General features: G+C 49.6%; 1 protein-coding gene across 2 annotated transcripts in view; it reads right to left on the reverse strand.

Annotated features, from left to right (window-relative positions):
• Nucleotides 1-23,521, reverse strand: part of LOC144728925 (pecanex-like protein 1) — a 51,987-nt gene that overhangs the window by 18,106 nt on the left and 10,360 nt on the right. For both annotated transcript variants that reach the window (XM_078608677.1, XM_078608676.1), the window contains exons 3-19: nt 19,447-19,754; nt 18,678-18,801; nt 18,025-18,067; nt 15,825-17,363; nt 14,870-15,259; nt 13,791-13,938; nt 12,503-12,795; nt 10,804-10,900; nt 9,929-10,067; nt 8,832-9,061; nt 7,921-8,074; nt 6,506-6,538; nt 4,389-4,563; nt 3,189-3,299; nt 2,567-2,658; nt 1,379-1,488; nt 123-228 (exon numbers count right to left, since the gene is read on the reverse strand). In XM_078608677.1, the coding sequence (XP_078464803.1) occupies nt 123-228; nt 1,379-1,488; nt 2,567-2,658; nt 3,189-3,299; nt 4,389-4,563; nt 6,506-6,538; nt 7,921-8,074; nt 8,832-9,061; nt 9,929-10,067; nt 10,804-10,900; nt 12,503-12,795; nt 13,791-13,938; nt 14,870-15,259; nt 15,825-17,363; nt 18,025-18,067; nt 18,678-18,801; nt 19,447-19,754 (4,092 nt within the window). The remainder of the gene's footprint in view (nt 1-122; nt 229-1,378; nt 1,489-2,566; nt 2,659-3,188; nt 3,300-4,388; nt 4,564-6,505; nt 6,539-7,920; nt 8,075-8,831; nt 9,062-9,928; nt 10,068-10,803; nt 10,901-12,502; nt 12,796-13,790; nt 13,939-14,869; nt 15,260-15,824; nt 17,364-18,024; nt 18,068-18,677; nt 18,802-19,446; nt 19,755-23,521) is intronic.

Genomic DNA, 23,521 nt, shown 5'->3' on the forward strand with positions numbered 1-23,521 from the left:
ACACAGGGCAAGGATGGGCAATGGCAATGCCAGACTGTCACTGTGCATAAGCACTGATGATCAATAGGATGATGATGATGATGATATTAATGATGATGATGATGTTGACGATGCAAACGCACCACAGACTGCTTGAGTTTGTCCGGAAGGGGGTCTTTCATCTCCTCCAGTGGTTCCTCGGGGTTGTCTGCTGGCTCTTCGGGCAAAAGCTTCGACTGAATGAGTGACCTGTGTATGACGCCGCACGGTTACATAAACTTGATTCATAAGACGGTGAGAGCTTTAGAACTGGACAGACTAAACTAGACAAAAAACTGAACCAAACTATTCTTATTTTAATCTTGATTTGAAGCTTTCGTGACTGCAGGAATCCATACTCTTTGGTTCTTCCGCGAAAGTCACGTAGGTATAAATAAAACAAAATAAATCACGACTTTTCGGACGCAACACAAGCGCCCATCTTCAGGTGAAAATCGCGATAGCCGCGATGTCTGCTGCGAGCAGCACGATGTCTGCTGCCTTGTGAAGAGAAGCTGTCACCAGCAAGAGCTTATAGAAGTTTTGAGAACAAAGGACGCCGAATTAGTGTTAATGGGGTATTATAGTGTCAAGGTAATAAATAGCGTGCCATGTTAAAGGAAATGAACTTAGATTAGCATGTTGGATTATAGTGCAAAGTTAATGCTCGCAGCAGACATCGCGGCTATTGCGATTTTCACCTGAAGACGGGCGCTTGTGTTGCGTCCGAAACGTCGTGATTTATTTTGTTGTATTTCTACCTACGTGACTTTACCGAAAGAACCATAGAGTATTCTTATTTTACAAGGTGAGGCCTACTGAGCTATTTTTCAGAAGCGACCTGTCCACAAATGATAGCTCAACAACAAAGTGGCTTGTCATGTGGAAATGTAGAGCAACCGAATACCCTAAACACATGTTTCTAAATGTGGAGGGAAGACCTGGAGACAAATCTGCACAACCAAGGGGAGAACATGCAAACTCCAAAAATACACGTGTCAGGGTCAGGATCGAACTCACGACCTCCGGTATACCAGGCGAGGTAGTTAACATCTCCCCATCGCGGCGCCCAATAGCCGTGGGCATCATCGTAGAAACGGGTTCAATGGTGAAAACAAAAGCAGCTGCCGTAAGAACTGAATAGTTTAAAGAGAAATGAAACACCTCATTCGGCAGAACGATTTACTAGGACATCTCTCGCACACGTTTATGTAGCACAACTCTCCTTATGGAAATGCTGACACAAATTCGCACCAAGTTGTGAACTGGGCTATCCTACCATTTGTGTCAGGCAGGTCCAGCATTAAACCTGTGACTTACGACTGATGTTATGGAATGGCCAGGGCACTGGCATACGCACCAGAGGACAGTGGGGTCGCTGTTCTGCCGGCTCAGGTGGTACGAGAGGGCCACCAGAAGCCCGCAGAACACGGAGAACAGCACGGGGATGTGCTGCGAGTCCCACGTTTGCTGCAGGAAGCGCGCGCACATGCAAAACACATCAACACCCACGCACACAACCATCATCCTATAGCACTGCTGGGGGGAAAATTGTCGGCGAACACCAATTAAGGCGTGGCCAGCGCCACATTCAGCCATGTTTGGGTCCTCTCGTGGCGTTGCCGTGTTCACCATATTCAAATGTTACGACGACTTGCTTGACTGCAACTGTAATGTGTGTTTGCTAATTAACAAAGATACGGACGTATGACGAGCAGCACGAGAAACAGCCTTGGTAAAATATCTATGAAAAAGCTGCTTATTTTTTTGTATGCAAAATTATTCATTCATTGTTGTGAAGCATTATGGATTCTAAACCATTTAAATGGCCTCTTATTGGTTATTTCGGTAAAGTCACGTAGAAGGGAAATAATAAAATAATACAAATAAAACATAATAAAATACAATTCTCACGACGTTTCGGCCACAACGCAAGCAGCCGTCCTCAGGTTCTTCACCTTTCTTCACCTGAGGAGGGCTGCTTGCCTTGTGGCCGAAACGTCGTGAGAATTGTATTTTATTATATTTTATTTTTATTATTTTATTATTATTTCCCTTCGACGTGACTTTACCGAAAGAACCAAGAAGATGAATCCCTGCAGTCACGAAAGCTTTAAATAGAAATTTAATTTAAATGGCCTTTTGCTTATTTTTGAGCTGTATCTTCCTTTACCGGTGGCGAGATGTTAACTACCTCGCCTGGTATACAGGAGGTCTTTGGGTTCGATCGTGACCCTGACGCCTATATATTCGGAGTTTGCACATCTTTCTCCCTGTGGTCGCGTGGATATTTCTCTGGGTCCTTCGGTTTTTTTCCTCCACATTTAGAAACAGGCATTTAGAGAATTTGCCTAAATTTCCACATGATAAGCCACTTTGCTGAGCTATCATTTGTAATATCCAGGTCGCTTCTGAAAAAAAAGAGCTAAAAATCTCAGTGGGTCTTACTGGGTAAAATAAAAAACAGTTCGGTAGTTTAGTTTATAGTTCAACGGATCGGTCCGTTCGTTCACTTGCCACTCAGCCGACGCTGCGCATGAGAGCTCACCGTCAGTGCCCCGTAGCAGAAGCCGTAGAGCAGAGCCACGCACAGCACGCTGCGCACGAAGCCGTAGACAGAGGCCAGCACACTGGTGGCAGCTGAAACAAAGACGGCGAGAAAAAGGTGGCGTTCGGTCGAACCGCACAGCCCCCAACGCAAAGTACAATGTGGATTCATGTAGAAGAGCTTAAACGCAACCAAAACTCAAGACGTGGTACAAAAACAGTGGGCATATTCATTTAGGACCGGCAGTCACTCATAGGCGCACAAGAAGGTCTCGTGCATAGATTTGAACAGGGGCAGAGAATCGACTGCACGGAAGGTTGGGGGGGGGAGGGTGCCAGATGATAGCAGCAGCAGAGGAAAATGAACACCCTCCCAATGAGTGGATTTTAACTGGGATCTTCTTGAAAGCCAAATGTTGTATAATAGTATTGGGTTGGCTGCTTGCATTTTTTTTTCCTTCACGTGCTTCTGTTCTCTGCCTCTTCTCTCATCACATCCACTGCCCTAATACCCCGATGCGTTTTCTCCGCTTTCACGCCGCACCGTGCCGAATTGCCCACGAAGGAACGGCACGCCGCTCTTCGCCATGCTGCACCGTCTACAATGCCAACGCAAAACTCACCGTTGCCCCCGAACACGTGCATGTCCAGCTGCTCCAGCACGTACATGAGGAAGGTGTTGATCTGCGGCAGGAGGCCGAAGACGAACACCACGGGGAAGCACAGAGTAAACACTGCATGGTGGGCAGACACGCGAGGGAATAGAGGGGAGTGGGGAGGACACAAAGCAGTGAGGACTGGGAATCACCATTGGAACCTCATTTACCAGTAAAAAATATGATAATTGTTTTTTTACCCTTCTATATGGCAACAAAACTGACACCTTTTTTACAAGGAGTCATGTTTGCATAGACCACAATACCTTCAGTCATAATGCAAACAAAAAACATAACTCTGATAATGTGCACTGTCCTTGAAGTTGATTGGTCCACACCCGAGACAGCATTCCTTACAGCCTAGTCTCACATGGGTTGGACCAGATGACGCCAAAAGGTGCACACAATCAACTTCAAGGACAGTGCACATTATCAGAGTTATGTTTTTTGTTTGCATTATGACTGCAGGTATTGTCGTCTATGCAAACATGACTCCTTGTAAAAAAAGGTGTCAGTTTTGTTGCCAGATAGAAGGGTAAACAAACAATTATCGACTGGGAATCAGTCGACGACATTCAGCACAATCACCCCAGCAGTGACGAAACAGCCAACACACAGGAGTACTTTTTTAAGGCTGGCACTGCCGAGATCACATTTTACAAACAAGCTACTTCACTCTGGTAAACTAAGAGTTAAGCGTGACGAAAATAATGTGAGTGGTATGAGCTGAAAATAAACAATAACCTTACAAACTATACCAAGATCCTATTACCACTTGTCTGTATGTACGATCTTCTTTCGCACTGTACGCAGGCAACCGCACTAAACGGAGACGTGGTTAAGACCAGGAGCATCGTACCTCTGGATGTCTAATTACATCCTTCACGGTCTCACTTGCGTTTATTCTTGTGTAAGATCACCAGAATTTGAACTTATGAGGTTTAGACAGCCCACATTTTCAATAACCCTTTTAATTAATTATCGACACAACTTTAAACAAAAATTGCATGTACATTGCGTAATCTTTACTGGATTTAACACGACCCCCATGTTACAGTGAGATCGACTGACAATCGGACGTAGCGACGGACAGATCTGATGCATCAACGCGTTGAAACCTTCGTTGGAAAGCACAAGAAAATGGACATCGCTTGCTCGGCTCCTCACCCATGATGAGGTCACGGGCAAAAATGAGCAACCGGGGCACGGTGCAGGGCACGCCGTACAGCGTGAACGCCACGCGCAGGCTCACGCTCTGGCTGCCCAGGTCTAGCAGCCACATGAGGCCACAGCACAGACAGAAGTATGCCGGCCGGCTGTAGGCGATCACCCGGTTGTGACCCTGCACGCACACACACACACGAAGCGCAACAGCTAGACGTGTGCGGATGACCGGCTTTGGTAGCTGTAGTCCGTGTCGGAGACGAAGAAAGATAAGACTCAAGAGCGATGGTGGTGGCAAATATCAGCGGCCATTGCCGTTGTAGTTTTAACCACAAAGCACACGATGGAACCGGCAAATGGGACTTGAATGGCAACAATGATAACCAGTTGCATGGCAACTGAATCTGGCCTGCCAATATCACGTAATTAAAAGATGCACACCTAAAATCAAACAGCTCTTGTAGATATGTTTTCAGACAAGTTTCAGATTTTTTTTATTTTGGATGACTAAAAAAAATCTTCGCATCGTTTATATTTTCTACGAATGTAAAACGTCTCCGTGGTAAGTGATGCCACGCGTTCCCACGTGTGGCACCGTTTTTGGGAAAGTCACTTCGGGTTTTTGGAGCAATCCGAAACACACATTTTTTTCCTTCTTGGTTCTTTCGGTAAAGTCATGTAGAATGGAAATAATAAAATAATAAAAATAAAACATAATAAAATAATTCTCACGACGTTTCGGCCACAACACAAGCAGCCGTCCTCAGGTGAAGACCAGGTCTGTCGGGGAGACAGCGTCACCTGAGGACGGCTGCTTGTGTTGTGGCCGAAACGTCGTGAGAATTATGTTATTATGTTTTATTTTTATTATTTTATTATTTCCATTCTACGTGACTTTACTGAAAGAACCAAGAAGATGAATCCCTGCAGTCACGAAAGCTTTAAATCGAAACGAAACACACATTATTTTTGGACAATCCAAAATTTTATGTCTAGGCCTGATTTTTGTATATTCTGGGGATTCCAAATATTAGGGAGCACATACATAATATGTAACCAGGCTATTTGTCCAAGGTTGTACGACACTGGAGCATCCTTCGATATACAGAACAGATGGGTTACTGAAAAGTTGCCAAATTCCGTATATCAAACCCTATATTCCCATTGACTTACATTGTATAATTGGAGATGCTTCCCTACGGAAAAAAATTGGCCCAAAGATGTAATAAAATCACACTTAAGAATGTAGCAAACTTGTTAAAGCACATTTAATGGAAATGTATAATTTTATGATAAAATTATAATCCTCAAAATAAGTCCGTCAAACAAAAGTAGTGGACAGGACTTACATTCAAGGTAATTTATTTTCTCTTTTTGGACTTCTGCTAAATTACTTTCACTTAATGGCCTATTTTCTAGACATCTTGACTTACTTACATTGAAGTGAGAGCATTGAACGAAGGGTGAAATCCTGTATAGTCCAGCACAAGGCGTGATCAACACAAAGGACGGAACCAAAACGAGCCCAGCTTGAGTGGCACGTAGAGTGCGGAGAAACCAGCACAGTGTGAAAAGCGTGCCTCGCAAAGCACCTGGAGCAGCATGGAATGCCCGCTAGGACAATCCGCAAGCCGTGCATCGTCCGATTTACCCCACAAAAACAATTTTAATTCAGAGATTCAAAAACCATGTAAATGCAAATTTAACGTAACGCTTATCGAATTCGATTTCCGTATATTGAGTTGCCGTATAACGAGTTTTGACTATGGTTGGAAACGTAATTAGCGGAAAAAATGCTTTTAAATCACGGTTAAGCATGCCTCCGTAGCACTACGATTATGTCATTATTGCACTTAAAATAGATGCAATAAAAATGTACGATAGTGAAATAGTGACCTCACTAGACAGAGGGGAGGGAGAGGAAGACACAAATGGCTGTCAAAGACAACCAGTGTTTAAGTAGTCACAATCTTCAACCCGTGAAAGAGCCACCCTGAGGTTGGTAACTGTGGAATGTTCTACATACAAGGGACCACTGCTAACAGGACCAACCAAGATCCATAACTTTTGAAGGCGGCACGTCAAATGATAAGTAAGGGGAGAGGACCACCTTTACTTACGTGCATTGGTGATGCGGCGTCTGGTTGTACACTCTGTAATGCAAGAGAACAGGAATTAAAAATGGGGAAATTAAAGGTTTATCAGAAATTTTATACACAAATAATAAAACGAACATTTGGATTAACATTAAATTTACTGGTTTACAATTTATCATTAACTTTCCTCAACGTTAAAAACACAAATTAATATTACCCAGAGCAATACTGACCCAACTCCCCCCTGCTATGCCCTTTGCTGTGCGCACTTGCCTCAACAGACAAAATAAACATTATCACAACATACAAATCTCACGTTCACAAATCTCACGTTCACAAATCTCACATACAGCCAGAACCTCGCCTGACCCCCTGTCTCCCCAGTGATGATGTCTGCACACCACACCAGGTGTTCATCTAACACCAACTTGACCTAGAAAGGAGGCCCAGAATCGGTTCAAATATTGGTAACTTTTGGAACCTCATTTGCCAGTAAAAAATATAATTGGTATTTACCCTTCTATCTGGCAACAAAACTGACACCTTTTTTACAAGGAGTCATGTTTGCATAGACCACAATATCTGCAGCCATAATGCAAACAAAAGACATAACTCTGATAATGTGCACTGTCCTTGAAGTTGATTGGTCCACACCCGAGACAGCTTTCCTTAGAGCTTAGTCTCACATGGGTTGGCGCCTTTAGGCGTCATCTGGTCCAACCCATGTGAGCCTAGCCGCTATTGGGAATCGAACTTGGGTCCGCTGGGTTCGTAGCACATTGCACTGACCCACCACACCACCACTCCCCGCACACACAAACACACAGGCGCACAGAGACTATATACTATTCAAACTTCTTTTCACAAGGTAAGGCCCACTGAGCTATATAGCTCTTTTCCAGAAGAGACCTCGCCACAAATGATAGCTCGATAAAGTGGCTTATCGTGTGGAAATTTATAGCAGCCAAATATTCAAAACGCATGTCGATTCTAAATGTGGAGGGGGAAAACCCACGAGACCCTGAGAAAAATCCACACGACCACGGGGAGAGAGAACATGCAAACTCCAAATATGAAGGTGTCAAGAGGGTCGGGATCGAGCCCACAACCTCCTCAATACCAGGCGAGGATTCATACTCTTAGGTTTTTCGGTAAAGTCACGTAGGTTAAAATAAGTAATAAAAATAAAAAATATAGGTGAAATTCCTCCCCGTAGAGGGTATTAATTCTAGATTTGAAGCTTCCGTGACTGCAAGGATTCATACTCTTAGGTTCTTTCGGTAAAGTCACGTAGGTAAAAATACAAAATAATAAATGTATTTTTACCTACGTGACTTTACCGAAAAAACCTACGAGTACCAGGCGAGGTAGTTTAACGTCTCGCCAGCGAGACGAAGGGGGGCAACACAAGCGCACACACGTTCCCAGGCGAGCGTCACCTTTATGAGCGAGTACTGGCAGCTGGCGATCACCAGGCAGAACTGCAGCACCCAGATGTCGTGGAAGAAGCCGGTCTTGAGCAGCACGAAGCCAAGGAACGCGACGAGTACGGCCAGCACCACGGCCAGGATGTTCTCACCCAACTGCCGGTTTCTGCGAGCGTGCCAACGTACACACGTGCCACCAACGATCGGTCTCGTGAGCTACCTACGCTAAGGTGCACCGATATTGGGTGAGAATAGAGGGCATGGAGCACGATGAAAGATGGTTCTGCTTCAGTAGCTATGTAAAAGCGGCGATTTGTTTTTGAACAGTGTTTGAAACTATCTAAGAGGTCATTGACGAATCATTCATTAGTAAAATTTTGTTTGGGTTAGCCGGGGAACTTTCACCTTAACTTAAACTTTACGTGCAGTGCTTTGAGGCCCCATGCAAATAGTGCTTTATAAAACGTAGTTCATCACAACAATTATTATTTAGAAAACATTCATCCTGCATAACGTTTGTTTAAAATAGCGCGAGCACTTTCCTCCACCACATACAGTTTTTGTCATAGCGGGGAATGTAACTAAATAATAAAATCCACTGTTGAACTGGACCTCTAAGCCCAGCGGTCAGCAACCTGCGGCTCTATAAGGACTGGTTCGCGATGTTATTCACGTGCACTGCTACTCTTGAATTCGAAAAAAGGTCCCTTCTTGTTATTGCAGTTGCTAACCCCCGTCTATGCCCGTGTGTTTTTGTCCCCCACCTAAACCAATACAGCACAAACTAGTGGCACAGGATAGTCGAAATTTCCCTTGTCCAGCAGCGGATTAACAACGGTGCCGTACGTGGCACAAGAGCTCCAGGAGACGTTGCGCTGTTCTCGCGCAAGCGAGGCCCGGCCTCCACAAGCAGAGGAACCCACCGATCGAGCAGGGCCAGCAGCGCCAGGCGGTCGTAGCGGATGGCCAGCCACGCTCCGGGGAAGAACTGCAGCTTGTACCGCTGCTTCACTCGCTTCTCCCCGGGCCGATCGCTGTCCGCCAGCGTCCCCGCGCCGATCCCGCCCCCGATGCCGCCGCGCCCGTCGTGCACCTCTGGCAACGGCAGCTCCAACGCCGGACCCCGGAATCGCTGCTGCGCCCGGAACAAACGCTGCCGGGGCGGAGCGAGATCGGTGGAAGGAAGCAGAGAGAACGGGTTTAGGTGTCGTAGCGTAGTGACGTTGGGGGGGGGGGGGGGGGGGTTACGGACAGAATTGAGGCGAGTGAAGGCAGACAATTGGAGGGTGAGAATTTTATTTAGTCCCTGGGTCAGAGCAATCATTTGGTTCCGCCTGAAGAAACATTTTCTGTTTTATAGCGAATAAACTCTTAAGGGATCGCCAATCCACACTGACCAGCATGAAGCATAGTCAAATAACCCGCACACCCCCACATGTTGTAGGGAAGGCCTTGATCCAGCAGTGAATTAACAAACGACTAGAAATGTACATGTAAACTACTAGAGTTGAGCATTTTCTATTTTTAAGATGGTAATGAAACTAAAAGCAAAACTATTTTATTTTACACAACATGCTGTGCATGGCACTGATCTACAGCTTCTGTTACAGGGCACTGACAGTGAGCACTCAACGCGCAGCGTCGGCTGAGTGGCAAGCGAACAAATAGACCGATCCGTTAAACTTTAAACTAAACTACTAAACCATTTCTTATTTCACCAGATAAGGCCCACTGAGCTATCTAGCTCTTTTTCAGAAGCAACCCAGGAAACGAAGTGGCTTAACACGTAGAAATTTATAGCAGCCAAATAGTCTAAATGCATGTTTCTAAATGTGAAGTGAAAAACCGGAGGACCCGGAGAAAAAAACCACACCGCCACGGGGAGAGAGACAAGCAAACTCCAAATATACAGCAGGTTTCAGGGTCGGGATCGAACCCACGGCCTCCAGTATACCAGGCGAGGAAGTTAACATCTCGCCACCGTTCACTTCCATCGACACCCCCACCTCTTCGCTCGCACCTGCTCCAAGAAGACGGATTCACGGGGACGCGGCACCTCGATCGTCTCGTAGGGGTTGAGGTCGCGGTCGCGAGACGCCGCTTCCTCCGTCTTGTCGAGGAAGCCGACCGAGGGCGCGTCAAAGTACGAGTGGCTATCCCTGTGTGAGAACGCGCGAATGTTGGCACAGTGAGGAGCACGAGCAGCGAGTGGGTGCATGTCAGTCGTCTCGGCGAGTTAATCCACAACACACCTGGGACTCTCCCGTAACCTATTACACTATCACGAGAGGGCAGCATCAACCGCAAGGTGATGGTCAAAACTTTCAGAGGTTTGAGGTCACTCACATGCAATACAGCGTTAATTCATTGGCCAATTTGGATAAGCATGAAAGTGACTGGGTGGTACAGGGCGAAGCCTAACGAGGATTCAGGTGACTCGTGCAATGGCATTTCATCAAGGCTGTAGTTTAAAGACCCGATTACCACTTTTCCACCGGCATATTCAAGCCAAGCCAGCACGGGGCTATTTGTTGCGCCGAGCCAGAACCAAACCGCGATACGCTGACCTCTGAATGCGACTGCGTGTGACGTCAGTCAGTACTCGGTGAGGACAATCCGGCGCACCTCTGATTAGCACGGTTGGCTACGTACGGTGCAAAAGAAGTTCAACATACATACATAAAACACCGCGTCAAAAACACACATCTCAGCTATTTCACTGCGTGTGATGTCAGCAGCACGGCTTAGCTCAGCTTCTGCAGTGGAATAACAACCTGTATCCTTGTGATCTGCGCCAGTCTAGCAAGACATTCCTGGGCACGGCTCGGTTGTACAGTGGAAAAAAATAAGTCTTCGTGGCTACACGTGACACGTGGGTGATGGAGAGGGCCTCACCAGCTCGAGTGCTTGGGGTTGATGGTGGCGTCCATGTTGGAGAGAAGCGTGGCACAGCCGTCGCTCTGCTCCCCGAAGGTGTACGTCATCAGGTTCCCTGAGGCACGGAAGCACAACGAAGCCGCCAGCAGGTTCAGCCTGCATCTCCCACTTCTCTATATGTACGTGTGTAGAACTTCTTTCGAACCGTACAGAGCCAACTGTGGTAATCGGTTGGCTACGTTGCCTTCTGTGGTCTCCTGATAGTGTTTCTATGGTCAATGCTCTGCTACTGGTAGGAACCTCCTGGTTACAACAGCCCACAGGGGATTATTGTGTCCGTCCGTCGTGCATCCAAAAATGGGAGGGGTGGGGGTGGGGCTGGGTGGAGAGGGAGGGGCTGGGTGGGGAGGGTGGAGCTGGGTGGAGAGGGGAGGGTGGGGTGGGGAGGGGCTGGGTGGGGAGGGAGGGGCTGGGTGGGGAGGGTGGGGTTGGGTGGAGAGGGGAGGGTGGGGAGGGAGGGGCTGGGTGGGGAGGGAGGGGCTGGGTGGGGAGGGGGGGGGGCTGGGTGGGGAGGGTGGGGCTGGGTGATGGGTGGGAGGGGTGGGGCTGGGTGGGGAGGGGCTGGTCACCCCGTGGTGCCCTTATAAAACTCAACGTTTAACCTACTCACGCCGGCTTGTGCCCGCCCTCACAGTCGGGCATATTTGCGGAATACACCACGCCGCCGTTGACCCTGCAGGCCATTGACCGAGCAACCCAACGTTCCTACCAGCTCCCTCCGCAGGAATGTGTTCTCAGTATTCTACCGGTATGCTGACCTGCTAATACAGCGTGATCGATGTATAGATATCTCAAAGATTACCCTCTTACCTTATCCTAAACAGACTCCATATCTTACAGAGGAGTGTGTTCAAATAACTAATTAAGTTTTGAATAATCCCTTGTTCAACGCGGTGCGTGCGTTCCTGAAAACTTCCACGGTAAGACAAAACCACGTTTGGCGAGGAATTACTGAATCACCATGCACTACTAAATGTGAAAATAACTTCAAACTAAAGGCACCTTTACTATTTAAAATAAACCTGTGAGATTAAATACATTCAATCCAATTAAAATATTAACATTTGAGCAAGTGAACAAGCAAAAAAGGAAGAGCAAATGAGTAGGTGTGTACCCTGATACAAAGCTTCACGATGTGATGATGACTGTGATAACAATTCCCCAAAACTTTTCCATTATATTCCGCATTTCCAATGGAATGATTTTGCTGTTGTACTTCCGGTACGAATAAAGACTACTGACAAGTTCTTCAACATAAGCCTGCCACGAGTCTTATAATAATTGCACATTCACAATGTGAACCATTTATAACGCACACCATGCAGTCATAGAAAATACAATGGTTAAATTGACTAAGCAAATGATGGCGTATAATAGCCACCATCAACTACGCTACAAAACATTTTGAAAAGCACCAATTTCGTGAGTAACAGCTATTTATTTATAACTTTTAATTATTGTGGTGGCGAGTTTCGTAAATATTTGGTCAGAAAACAATATATTTAATAACGTAAAACGAGCAACGGTAATGTCGACATTACGAGATTTTGCAAAACGGACGTCACGGTTACCAGGAACTTTATCCCCGTACAAAATATCAGTGCTACCACAGCAGAACAATCGGCGGAACGAGCGACGCCGTCTCTCTCCCTCTCACCATCCTCATCCTCGAAGCAGTGCACGGCGCCGGACGTGGTGTCATCGTGCGACGTGGCCACGTGCAGCGGCGGAGCGCCCGGAAGCTGGGCCTGCACGCACGACGAGGAGCTCGCCCCGCCGCTCCCGCCAGGGCCTCCCCCGCAGCTTCCGCCCGCGCCACCGCCGCCGCCGGCGCCGCCGCCCGAACCGCAGGGGCCACCGCTGCCCGGCACGGACGGCCCCAGGGAGAGCGGCAGACTCTGCACGGGCTTGAACAGCGATGACGTGCGGCAGCGGGGGCCGTCCGGCAGGCTGCGAGAAGCAGCGCAGAGGGCAAAGGTTAGAGTGGCGCGAGGCCAGGATCGGATGGGAGCAAGTCGTGGAAATATCGCGCATATGCATGGATTGTGTAAGGCTTTCGAACAGGCATTTGTTTTCAGAAGTATTTGCTTCAGAGAATCAAAGTCAACCGGTAGCTGTTTGGGCAAAATGTGGTATTATAATTTTTTAAATCCTTTATATTAAGTTCGCTTGCTTGCTTGCGTGCTTGCTTGCTTACGACCGTGCAAATCTTTCGGTCGTTTTTTAACCCACTTCCCGTGATCCAATCGAGCTGACATTTTCCACACAGACTCGTTGTGCGTGACAATTAATTTTCGTGAAAAAAATTTTCCTAAATTTTACACTGTTTAGGGAAAAAAAATTCACTATTTAATTACCAATTGCTTAATGCTGGCAGACAATCATCTGACCCATAGGTGGCAGCCATCTCAAGCCAGAGGACGAGAGGACTCTAGCCGCCACGCATATAAAGGATTTAGAGTGAAAAACTTTGTTTTTACGGGATAATTTTTTGCATCCCACGTCTCTTTTGCAAATGAAGTTTTGTTTCAATCGACTCAACTACACTTGTTACGACTCAGATACGATTCTATTTAAAAACAAAATTGTGTCGTTTGCTCTTCTTTCATTTGTACTGTTTGTATCAAATTCTGTTTTGTTATTTTGTTTGTAGCAGCTGTTGCATTCGCATGTAGGTCACAATTTAATGTGCATAAATCCCAAATAATCCATGCTTGGCAAGCACGATTTAACGCACACATCATAAGTGTACGAATCTATTTTAATCACGGACCACTGCAATAAAAAATGTTACCGCTGCTACGATAAGATATTTGTCACATATGTCCCAGGTCTCCTTTCCAAGAAAGACGTGGGTTATCGCAAGGTTACCGAGTTCACGCTCTGCTCACGCGACTTCGGAAACTACGCTCGCAGGCGATGGCGGCTGGGGATCTCTCTCTCACCTGAGCGGCGAGCCCAGGATGGAGGGCGGAGGCGTGGGGTTGCTGCCGGCGTGGTGGCGGCGCCGCACGGTCTGCCTCCGCACCGCGCCGCGCGTCATGCTACTGTGCCGCCGTGGTTTGCCTCCCTCCTCGCTCACCGATGACGGCACTGCCCACACGCCGCGCCGGTAAAGAAACTGCTCGGGGGGGGGGGATGCTTCTGGGTCTGGGATGGGGAGAGGCTGCACATTGCGATGGCGGTGGCTCCATCATCGGCGGTTTTCTCCACCGGATTGGGCACGTGCAGTCTCGTGCAGCGTACCAGATGAACTGGTCTCATGCGGTGCCTAGCTGTGGTAAATCATCATGCCATGCTGCCTGCACATGATATCAAAGAATCCACCTGCACGAGTCCCTTGAGACTGGAAAGTCTGAGGTACCACTTGCAACCTCCATGTACTAGAACCATGAGTGACCACTGCAGCATGTCATATGGCCCATAGCCACTTGAGGTCTACCAATTCAAAATGGCCTTCAAACAGCATTAATTCACTACTCCAAGTTTTTAATGTAAATATACATTTCTATTCGAACTGGCAACACTGTTTTTAATTTTAGCACCCTCAATCCCCTTTTGTGCTTCAAGTAGCTCCGAGTCCGAGCGTGAGCAGCAAACAATAAAGTGATACACTCACATACATACACAAAGATAAACAAAGATCCCCCGTATAGCCTTAACAGACTGTAGGGGCAAGTGCTGTTAGCGAGCACCTATAAAGGCCGGCACGACACACGAGGGGGTGGGTGGCCAACACCACGCCCGCCGATGTTTACACATCACACCAGGTACTCATTTGAGGTTGAGTCGACCTAGGGGAGGCCCAGGACCAGTTTAGATAATCGTCACTGGTGTTTGCCGTGAGCGGGGATCGAACCCGGGTGCCCAGGTTCGTAGTGCAGCACGCTAACCACTACACTACCGCTCCCCACACACACAACAAAACACACGCATGCCACTGATTGCACAAACGAAAACAGGTCAAAGCATGCACACACACACGCAAATAGCCACACACTCTCAAATAGCCACACACACTCACCCCCACCAGCCGCCCCCTGCTCCTCGAGCTCCAGCCAATCCGAGTGGCTTCGCGTGACCAGGTCCCTCCACTCGGACGACGAGGTGGCGATCTGGCTCCTGGTCACCAGCTCGCGCCACTCCGCCTGGCTGCCGTTCCCTCCACCGCCGGAGCCGCCACCGCCGCCGCCGCCGCCCGTGTGCCCACGCGACATGAGCTCGAGCAGGCGGGCGCGTCCCAGCAGCGAGCGCTCGTCCAGCGCCTCCCCCTCCTTCTTCTCCAGCTCCGACTTGGACGAAGTGAGGGGACGCGACGACGACGAGGGGTCCTCGACCGCCGGGCCGGCGGCCGCCCCCACGGCCGCAGAGTCTCCTGCCGAGACGTCCGCTGGGCCGCCACTAGCCGCGGCGCCTGTGCGTACCGATATAAGGAGAGAGGTTTTACGATTCATCGATTGCTATAGAGCACTGCGCACAACACGCTGGTGTTTTAGACTGCTCTTTGGCTACGTCATCTGTAGAGGGCGGTGCGGGAATATCTGTTATTGCTCCAACCAACGCGTTTACGCTCCCCGCCTCCACCAACGCGCACCAATTCAGGAAGGTCAAATAACCCCCCAACGATCTGCACGGTGTGGGGAGGTCCCCACCTAGTCGTGCATTGAATTGTCGACTCTTAGTTATTAATAATTATTGGTGCGAGCGGCATGCACGTCCCCCCTCCCCAATGCTACGGCATCAGATAATCGGTGAACTCTTTATATTCAAAAATATCAAATTGCCATGTTCGCACTTCGCCGGGGCACTAAATTGTCCGATTCTGCACCATTAATCAAATTAGTTAATTTCGTCGTTGGTCGTGTAGTAATAGTCACCGTCGAATATGATGAGTTATCGACTGCTTCAACAAAATTTAACTTTGCGGAAGAATGTTCTCGTTGCTAATTTCGTACGCCAACCGAACCGCTGCCACTCACCTCTTCCTCCGCCCGCCGCCCCGGCCCCCCCGGCATCCATGCTGAGCACGCGCGCGTGCGTCTTGGCGCTCGCCATGCTGGGCGTACGCCGGGGGGGGTGCGACACAGAGTGCGACGGCGGCCGCCTCAGCGGGGGCCTTGGCGTGCCGGTGCCGGCAGGCGGGGCCGCTCCGCTGCCGCCGCCGCCGCCGCCCCCCCCCGTCACTCGGCACAAGCCGCGTTTCCCCCGCCCGTGCTTGTGCGAAGCAGCCGCCGCCGCGGCCGCCGCCGCCGCCACCGCCTCGAGGAAAAGCCCCGAGTCGGAGTCCGGCGATGGGCTGGAGTGCGTCGAGGTGCTGTTGAAGCTGCTCTCTCGGAAGAAGCTGTTGGTCGAAGACGGCGAGCTCAGCTCGCTCGAGTCCTCGTCGTCCTCGTTGTTCTTGTCCCGCACGCCAAACGGCGTGGGCACCGTCACGTACTCGCCGCCGCTGCCGTGAGCTCGGCTCGGAGCGGAGCCCGCGCTCGGGCGGTCCAGCTCAAAGCTACCGCTGCGTTTCCGCCTCGTCTTCCGCTTGCGACTCGCGCGCCGCAGGAAGCTCGACGACTTGGGCCGCACCGCCGGGTCCGCGCCCTCCCCCGCCGTCGCCACCCGTGCGCTCTCCTGCACGGGCCTGCCGCCCCTGCTTGCCGGGGACTCCACGAGGCTCGGCGCGACGCTCTCCGCCGAGCTCGGGCACCCGTCCAGGTTCTCGGCGCCGGTCCTGCCACCCCGAGTCCGACCGCCGTTGCCCTCCTTGACGTCGGCCGCCTTCTGCGCCGCCAGCGCGTCTGCCGCTATGAGGTTGGAGTGCGGGTTCGCGTTAGTTTCGCCGCCGTACGAAGGCAGCCGCTCCTTCTGCTTAGTCCTCGCGTCCGCCCTGGCGGACGACTTCTCGTCAGCCCTCGGGTCGGGCGGCTGGCTCCGCGCGGACTTGCCGCGATCGTCCTCGGAAGCGGCGGCACACCGCGGGCCGCGAGGGTCGTCGGCGGGCTCCACGAAGCGCAGGCGGCCCGAGCCGACCGAGCTGAGGCTGCGCAGGCTGTTCCGCGACTCCTCCTGCCGCAGGGAGGCTCCGTCCGGCAGCCGAGGGCCGTCAACGCCACAACTTCCGCCGCCGTCTTCGTCGTCGTCGTCAGGCGCGTTGCCGGGCGAGTCGTCGACGGACATCGAGGCCGCGTCGCCGCGAGGGCTCCCGGGCTCGCGGCCGTCGGGCGACTCGAAGGCCCGCAGCGCCGGCATGTCGAGGAACTCGCTGAGCGACGCGCGCGGCGCCTGGCCGTCACGTCGGCGGGCGGGGGCCTCGCTCGTCTCGCTCGACCACGTCAGGCGGCCGCGGTCGGCGGCAGCGGCGGCGGAGGACGCAGTCGCCGGCGCGTCGCCGCTCGACGCGCGGCCGCGCTTGCCCACGGACGCCAGCAGCGTCTGCGTCTCCGAGTCGAGGGAGCCCGAGCCGTGGCTCGAGGCGGGGGAGTCGCACGAGAGTAGCGGCGGCAAAGGTGGCTTCTCCCTCCCGAGCGCATCTGTGGGGGTTTTCATACCGCGAGCGCAGACGGTGAGACGTGCGCGCACGTCGTGGTGAGTGGGGCGGCGATGCTTCAGCTAAGCGGGGAAATAATCAGCCAGCAAGGATTCACTGTTCCGACGTGCACACTCAATGACGCAACAAACACATTTATTTTTAATACCACAAAAAAGTTTTCGAACTCTGATGTTCATGACAGTCCCTGCCATAGGAACATGCAATTTCCACTACTAGCTCAGAACATTGTAATTATTCCATGTTCATCTGTGTAAAATAGCTCTTCAGCCCTTGTTTCCACTGTTAGAATGATTCAAGTGTTTGTGAATAAAACATGAGAAGCAATTCTAAAACAAGGAAGCTCTGAAAACCAGCTCCTGGCATTTCTCCAGCTACTCTCAAATGTCGTAGTTTCCTCTAGTGTAGCTCTTTTGAGTTTTGTGCATTTTTACGGAACCCTAAAGAGTCCTACATAAGCATTACTTAGCTTAAGCAGCTTGTGATAACACACAATACCGAAGACACCAGCCATAAAATCCTTTATTTTTTACTTTAAACAATTAGTATCCATATCCTCAAAATTTGACACCAAGAGGCTATGCAGCTGCTGTGCAAAGGAAATAGCGGATGCGGGAGATGTTGCGTCATGTCAGTGAACAAACCTTTGGCACTGCCAGTGGACTCGAGGACTGGGAGAATCTCAACCTGGTAAAAAAAGAACAGGAACTTGATCAGTGGAACACATTACAGTAATTGCCCCGAGCACATTCAAATAAAAATAAGCTGGCCTTTTAATATACATACCAATGAGCCCGCTTATACATGCTACAGGTGCTGACGATGGCCATGTGACAAGACTACACTGGTCAACACACTTTTTCTGGCATAAGGTATTCCAACGGTTTTAAGGTAATTCCAAATCTGGCATCAGTTTTTGTCTATCACATCAGGGTTTTGAGATATCACATATTGCATTTTCAATAAAAACTGCAGAGGAAAAATATTAAATAAATGTGGATATCTACATAAAATGATATTATAAACACACTATCCTAAAAATACAGCACCATATTTTAACACTAAAGCAGTCACTGACTCGCAACAACTTGCAATCATAAGTGACAGAGTTAATTTCGGGTAAAATCAATAAAAATGGGGTATGCCGATAGCATCTGAGATCAGATTTGGAATCAGCACCCTGAAATTAGTCTAAAACAGCTGCAAAAGTCCAGGCCAGGAAAAAAATGTGTTTTTGTTTGTTGACCAGTGCTATTTATTGCAAAGCAGCAGCGACAAGTCCTTTCGTTGAGCTCACCCGATGCAGGTCTCCCGCGCAGGAGTTACGTGAACTGCACGCTAGAGGCGGGGTTCCCTCCCTGTGCAGCTCCACCACCTCCACTTTGCCGCCACTGCCACTCGTGCTGCCCCCGCCAGGGTCACTGCCGACACGAACACGATCATCATTTCTCTTCCTGTCAAGTCACTGGACACGATAAAGCTGACAAAACAATGATCTCTCTGTTGCAGCAACCAATGCACATTTGCACATGTGTTTCCCCACCCATGACAACATCCTCTTCCCAAGAATAGTGCTTTCCACCCACATTCTCGTCCGAACTTCTAAATGGCTCACCCATATCCTGCCATGTGTATGCCCACTCATGCATCTTTATATGTTTGGGTATACTGCTTATCACAACGTTGAGAGACAGAAAAAGAAACACACAGATCGGAAATAAATTAGAAGAAAAGTGGGCTTGGGCAAGCCACGTCGCTAAAAGGGCTGATGACCCATGATCAAGAATAATGATGGCATGGCAGCCCAAGGATAGAAGAGTACGCATAACAGGGAGACAAGAGCGTGTGCAGGTGCTACGTGAATTATTACATCGCAGGACGCGATTAATGCCGACGGCATGGAAAGGCCTCCATCCAGCAGTGGAATGATCACGGTTGATGATGCTCATGACGACCATGATGTATAATGGTGATGCAGCATGCCGACCGTCCCTTGGCTACGGCACTGTGGTGCTACAGGGGGAGTAGGGAAGGGATGGAGGGGGGGGGAGTGGGGTGTGCCTCACCCGGGCCCTCCGCTGTACTCCTGCCTGGCCCCGCTGCTTGGGCCGGGTCCCACCGGCGTCTCGTCGTCGTCCTGCATCGCGCCGGGAGGCCGCGAGCGGAGGTCCAGCATCTCGATGCCTCCTCCTCCGATGCCGCCGCCGCCGCCGCTACCAACGCCGCCGCCGCCACCGCTGCAGCCGCTACGCTCCACCAACTCGCCCCGGTCAAACATCATGTGCAGCCGGTAGTTGACGGACTTCAGCGAGGTGAAGAAGATGGCGATGACGCCGCAGTAGATCCCCACCGACACCATGTTTGGAGGCAGCACCTGGACAAAACAGCCAGCAGAAGTACAGCCAACTCTCGATTACCCAGGGTAATGGGAGGAAGGAGGTGGGGGGGGGCGGGCGGACAATCTATATATATATAAAAGTCAAAAATTGTCTGTTTGTGGGTGTTTGTGGGTTTGTGTGCATTCGCGCGCTTGCGAACGATTTGCCTCTCCAACGGTGGGGTTTCCAAAAAAGAAAAATAGCCAGGTACCACGCCGTAAGCCCCGCGGTGAGCAAGCGCTATTCCTTTTTCACATCCGTCAACTTTAAATTCGTTTAATTACCGATTTAGTGTGATTTTTGTGCGCTTCCCTTTTAATTATTTATTTCGCGTGCACGACCATACCAACTCACGCGCCTTTGGTTGGGGAGACGGCCCATGCCAAGTCGCACGCCTTCGGTGGGAGTGAGGGAGACATTTTCTTTCGCGTAAAAAATGCTATAAAAATACACTCAAAGCTGACGTTAATTCTTCACTGTGTCATGTCCCCCCCACCCCGATGCGTGCAGTTATTACTACGATACAGTCGCTAGATGCTACCACTATAGGCCGTAGATATTACTGCAGAGCGGCCGGGGAGATCGTGGCTGGGTGGGGGGGGTAGCAGCCCAGCCCCAGCCTGCCAAGGTGCCACCTCGGCCGGCTGGACAATCTAGGCGAGGCCGGAGGCTCTGAACGGGACTAGGCCTAACCACGCCACTCGATCAGGTGAGTTCTTTGTGCTATACAGGCGATAAATACTGCTATAGAGTCAGCATGTACTACTGTAGTGATAGCAGGTACCACCACAGTCGGTATGCACTGCTGTAATCATAGCAGGTATCACCACAGTATGCACTGCTGCAATGAAAGCAGGTACCACCACAGTATGCACTGCTGTAATCATAGCAGTTACCACCACAGTATGCACTGCTCTAATCATAGCAGATACTACCACAGTCAGTACGCACTACTGTTAGATTTTTAAGAGTAGTTTTGAAATATTTGAGACCCAGGCAATGCCGGGTACTTCCCGCTAGTCTGATATAAAACAAGAACACTGGAAATACGAAACATATCCACGTAAATATATGAAGCATATCTATTTTTTATGGATGTAGAACGGATGTGAAGACCTGCAATGTGACATGTGTTTATATTGTTTCCTATGGTAATCAAGAATAACGGAGTGGCAGCCAAAGAATGGAATGCAACCAAGAATACGTCCACCGGGAGAGCTGAAGCGATGTAATTTGGTCGTGCATAGGTGCAAGGTGGATTATTACATCGCAGAATGACGACGACTTGAGAAGACCTTCATCTAGCAGTACATTGATCATAGCAGGTAATGGCGATTAAACTCATCGGTTTACTTGACCACACGGTCACAACTGAGAAACAGCGAGTCATTAAACCAGCACGAGAGTGAGAACACGTTATTTATGTTTTCACAAGCACAATTAATCCGCAACCTGGATATAATGGGAGTTACCTGTGGTTGTTATTTCGAAAGCGACCACTAAGCATGTAAAAATTCAAACTCACTTGTCTGCTTCCATTAAATATTACAAATAGCTCTTTTCCACTGTACAACTGAGCTGCGCCAGGCTGACTTGAGCACAGCCCTGGTGCGGCTCAGTTTCACTCAAAAGGGGCCAGGTTGGTTTCCACTGCAGATGCGGTGTTTGAGTTGTACTGGCTGATGTCAAACACAATGAATCTGTCATTAAGTCCTGCTTGGCCCCATGCCTAATTTCAGACATTGTGTGTGGATTGTATATTTTGGTTTAGATCCTGCACGGTACGGCAAATAGCCAGTGATAAACCACCCACACTGTGAGGGCTCTGCAATGACTCAGCTTCGCATGTGGCAGTGGAAAAAGAGCATCATGTGGGCACATGAGTAGGTTGAAGAACACATTCATTTCATTTCTTGGTTGTTTTGTCTGGTTTGTTTGTAAATTTGTCTCATTTGTGCTGTCTATAGTATGAGGTTGTACCGTCTCATGTGTACTGGATTCCCAATTTTCACTCTCTATAATGTAACGTTGTCTTGTTCTTCTTATTCGGGAATCCTCAGCTCCTCAGCTGAGGAACCCCTGCGACAGACTCCTCACTGCCAGTTTGGCGTCCGTCAGCCACAATTGTAAATCCTCGATTGCCTGTGGTGCGAGCATCGATTTCATAGCATGTGGTCTCAAATAATGTAACAACGTCCACTGCAACGGTGGCATTCGTAGTTAAGTAAACTCCACCTCCAGGATTGCCGCTGTGAAGCCTAACACCACCAGCACCTCTTAGGGCTGCAGGTATTACCAAGGCATCGGCAATACCAGGGGCCAGCAAACAAAATAACAAGAGCTGCCATTTTTGGGGAATTGGTCCAAAAAAAAAGATCACTCGATATTACAAGAGCTGCAATGCACGTGAATATGAGACGCTCCATCACAAATAACGTCATGAAGCAGCGCTTCAAGAGCCGCAAGTTTCTGACCCCTGGGCGATACGATTAAAAGGTAATGGCACAAGTCCAGCCTAGGTCCCAGAGTCCTCCCTTTATGCCCGATCGGCTGCCAGAACCGAGGTGAAATTGAGACAATTCTGTGCACGAGGCATCAGCAAAATCTGCCAAGGCGACATGCTGACGTTTTCAAATAATCTCTCTATAAATCGAGATGCAAGAATCGTAGTTTAAAAGCTCTCTGAGCACCAATTCAGAGGATAAAAGTGAGCCTGCTCGAGCCCCATGCACTATTGTGGGTGTAGATAGGAGTGGAAGGATGGGGGGGGGGTGAACAAAGCCTTGCTGATCTAGGTCAAGAAGCATAAACCATCATGCAAACTCTGGTCATCCACGCAGTGGCTTTTGGCTATTCGCACGCTTTCAGATGCGCTTCTGTGGCCGTCTGGAACATTCTGCCTTCCGATATTAGGAAGCCACTGGAGCTTTGCACTTTTAAATTATACTGGTAGGAACCACCTGGTTCCACCAGGCCACAAGAGATTATTGTGTCCGTCCGTCGTGCATAAAAAAATGGGAGGGGTGGGGCTGGGTGGAGAGGGGAGGGTAGGGAGGGGCTGGGTGGTGAGGGTGGGGAGGGGCTGGGTGGGGAGGGGAGGGTGGGGAGGGGCTGGTCACCCCGTGGTGCCCTTATAAAACTCAACGTTTAACCTACTCGCGCCGGCTTGTGCCCGCCCTCACAGTCGGGCATATTTGCGGAATACACCACGCCGCCGTTGACCCTGGCCATTGACCGAGCAACCCAACGTTCCTACCAGCTCCCTCCGCAGGAATGTGTTCTCGATTGAAAACGAATTTCTTTAGAACTGCTTGTTATGTTTGTTATCCTTACCCCGCACCTCCGATGAGCACGGTTGGCCAAGTATGGTGCGAAAGAAGTTCAACATACATACAAGACTTCTCTGCACAGCCTGGTCAACACCCAGGAAAGATGCCAACGGCAGTAATGACTGTGGAGGCTGCCAGGCTGTACAGAATTTATCGAATACCCAAGAGTGCACAAAAGTGCAAGTCTGGACGAGGCAAAGAGAGGAAGGAGATTGCTAATCATTCAAAACTAGCCAAGTTGCTCAGCGGTAGAGCGAGTGCATCGCAACTGGAAGTTTGCAAGTTAAAATCCTAGTTTAGGGGTGAATTCAACCCATCACCCATCTGGGGTTGATAAAATAAGTACAAGGTTGTGGGGAAGTCAAGTGGTTGTCCTATGGATAAACTTGTAACCCCCATAACAAAGTGCAATTTCTAACACTGCCTCCGGGTTA

This window comes from Lampetra planeri, chromosome 30 (assembly GCF_965212315.1).
Source record: "Lampetra planeri chromosome 30, kcLamPlan1.2.h2, whole genome shotgun sequence".
Taxonomy (NCBI): Eukaryota; Metazoa; Chordata; class Hyperoartia; order Petromyzontiformes; family Petromyzontidae; genus Lampetra; species Lampetra planeri.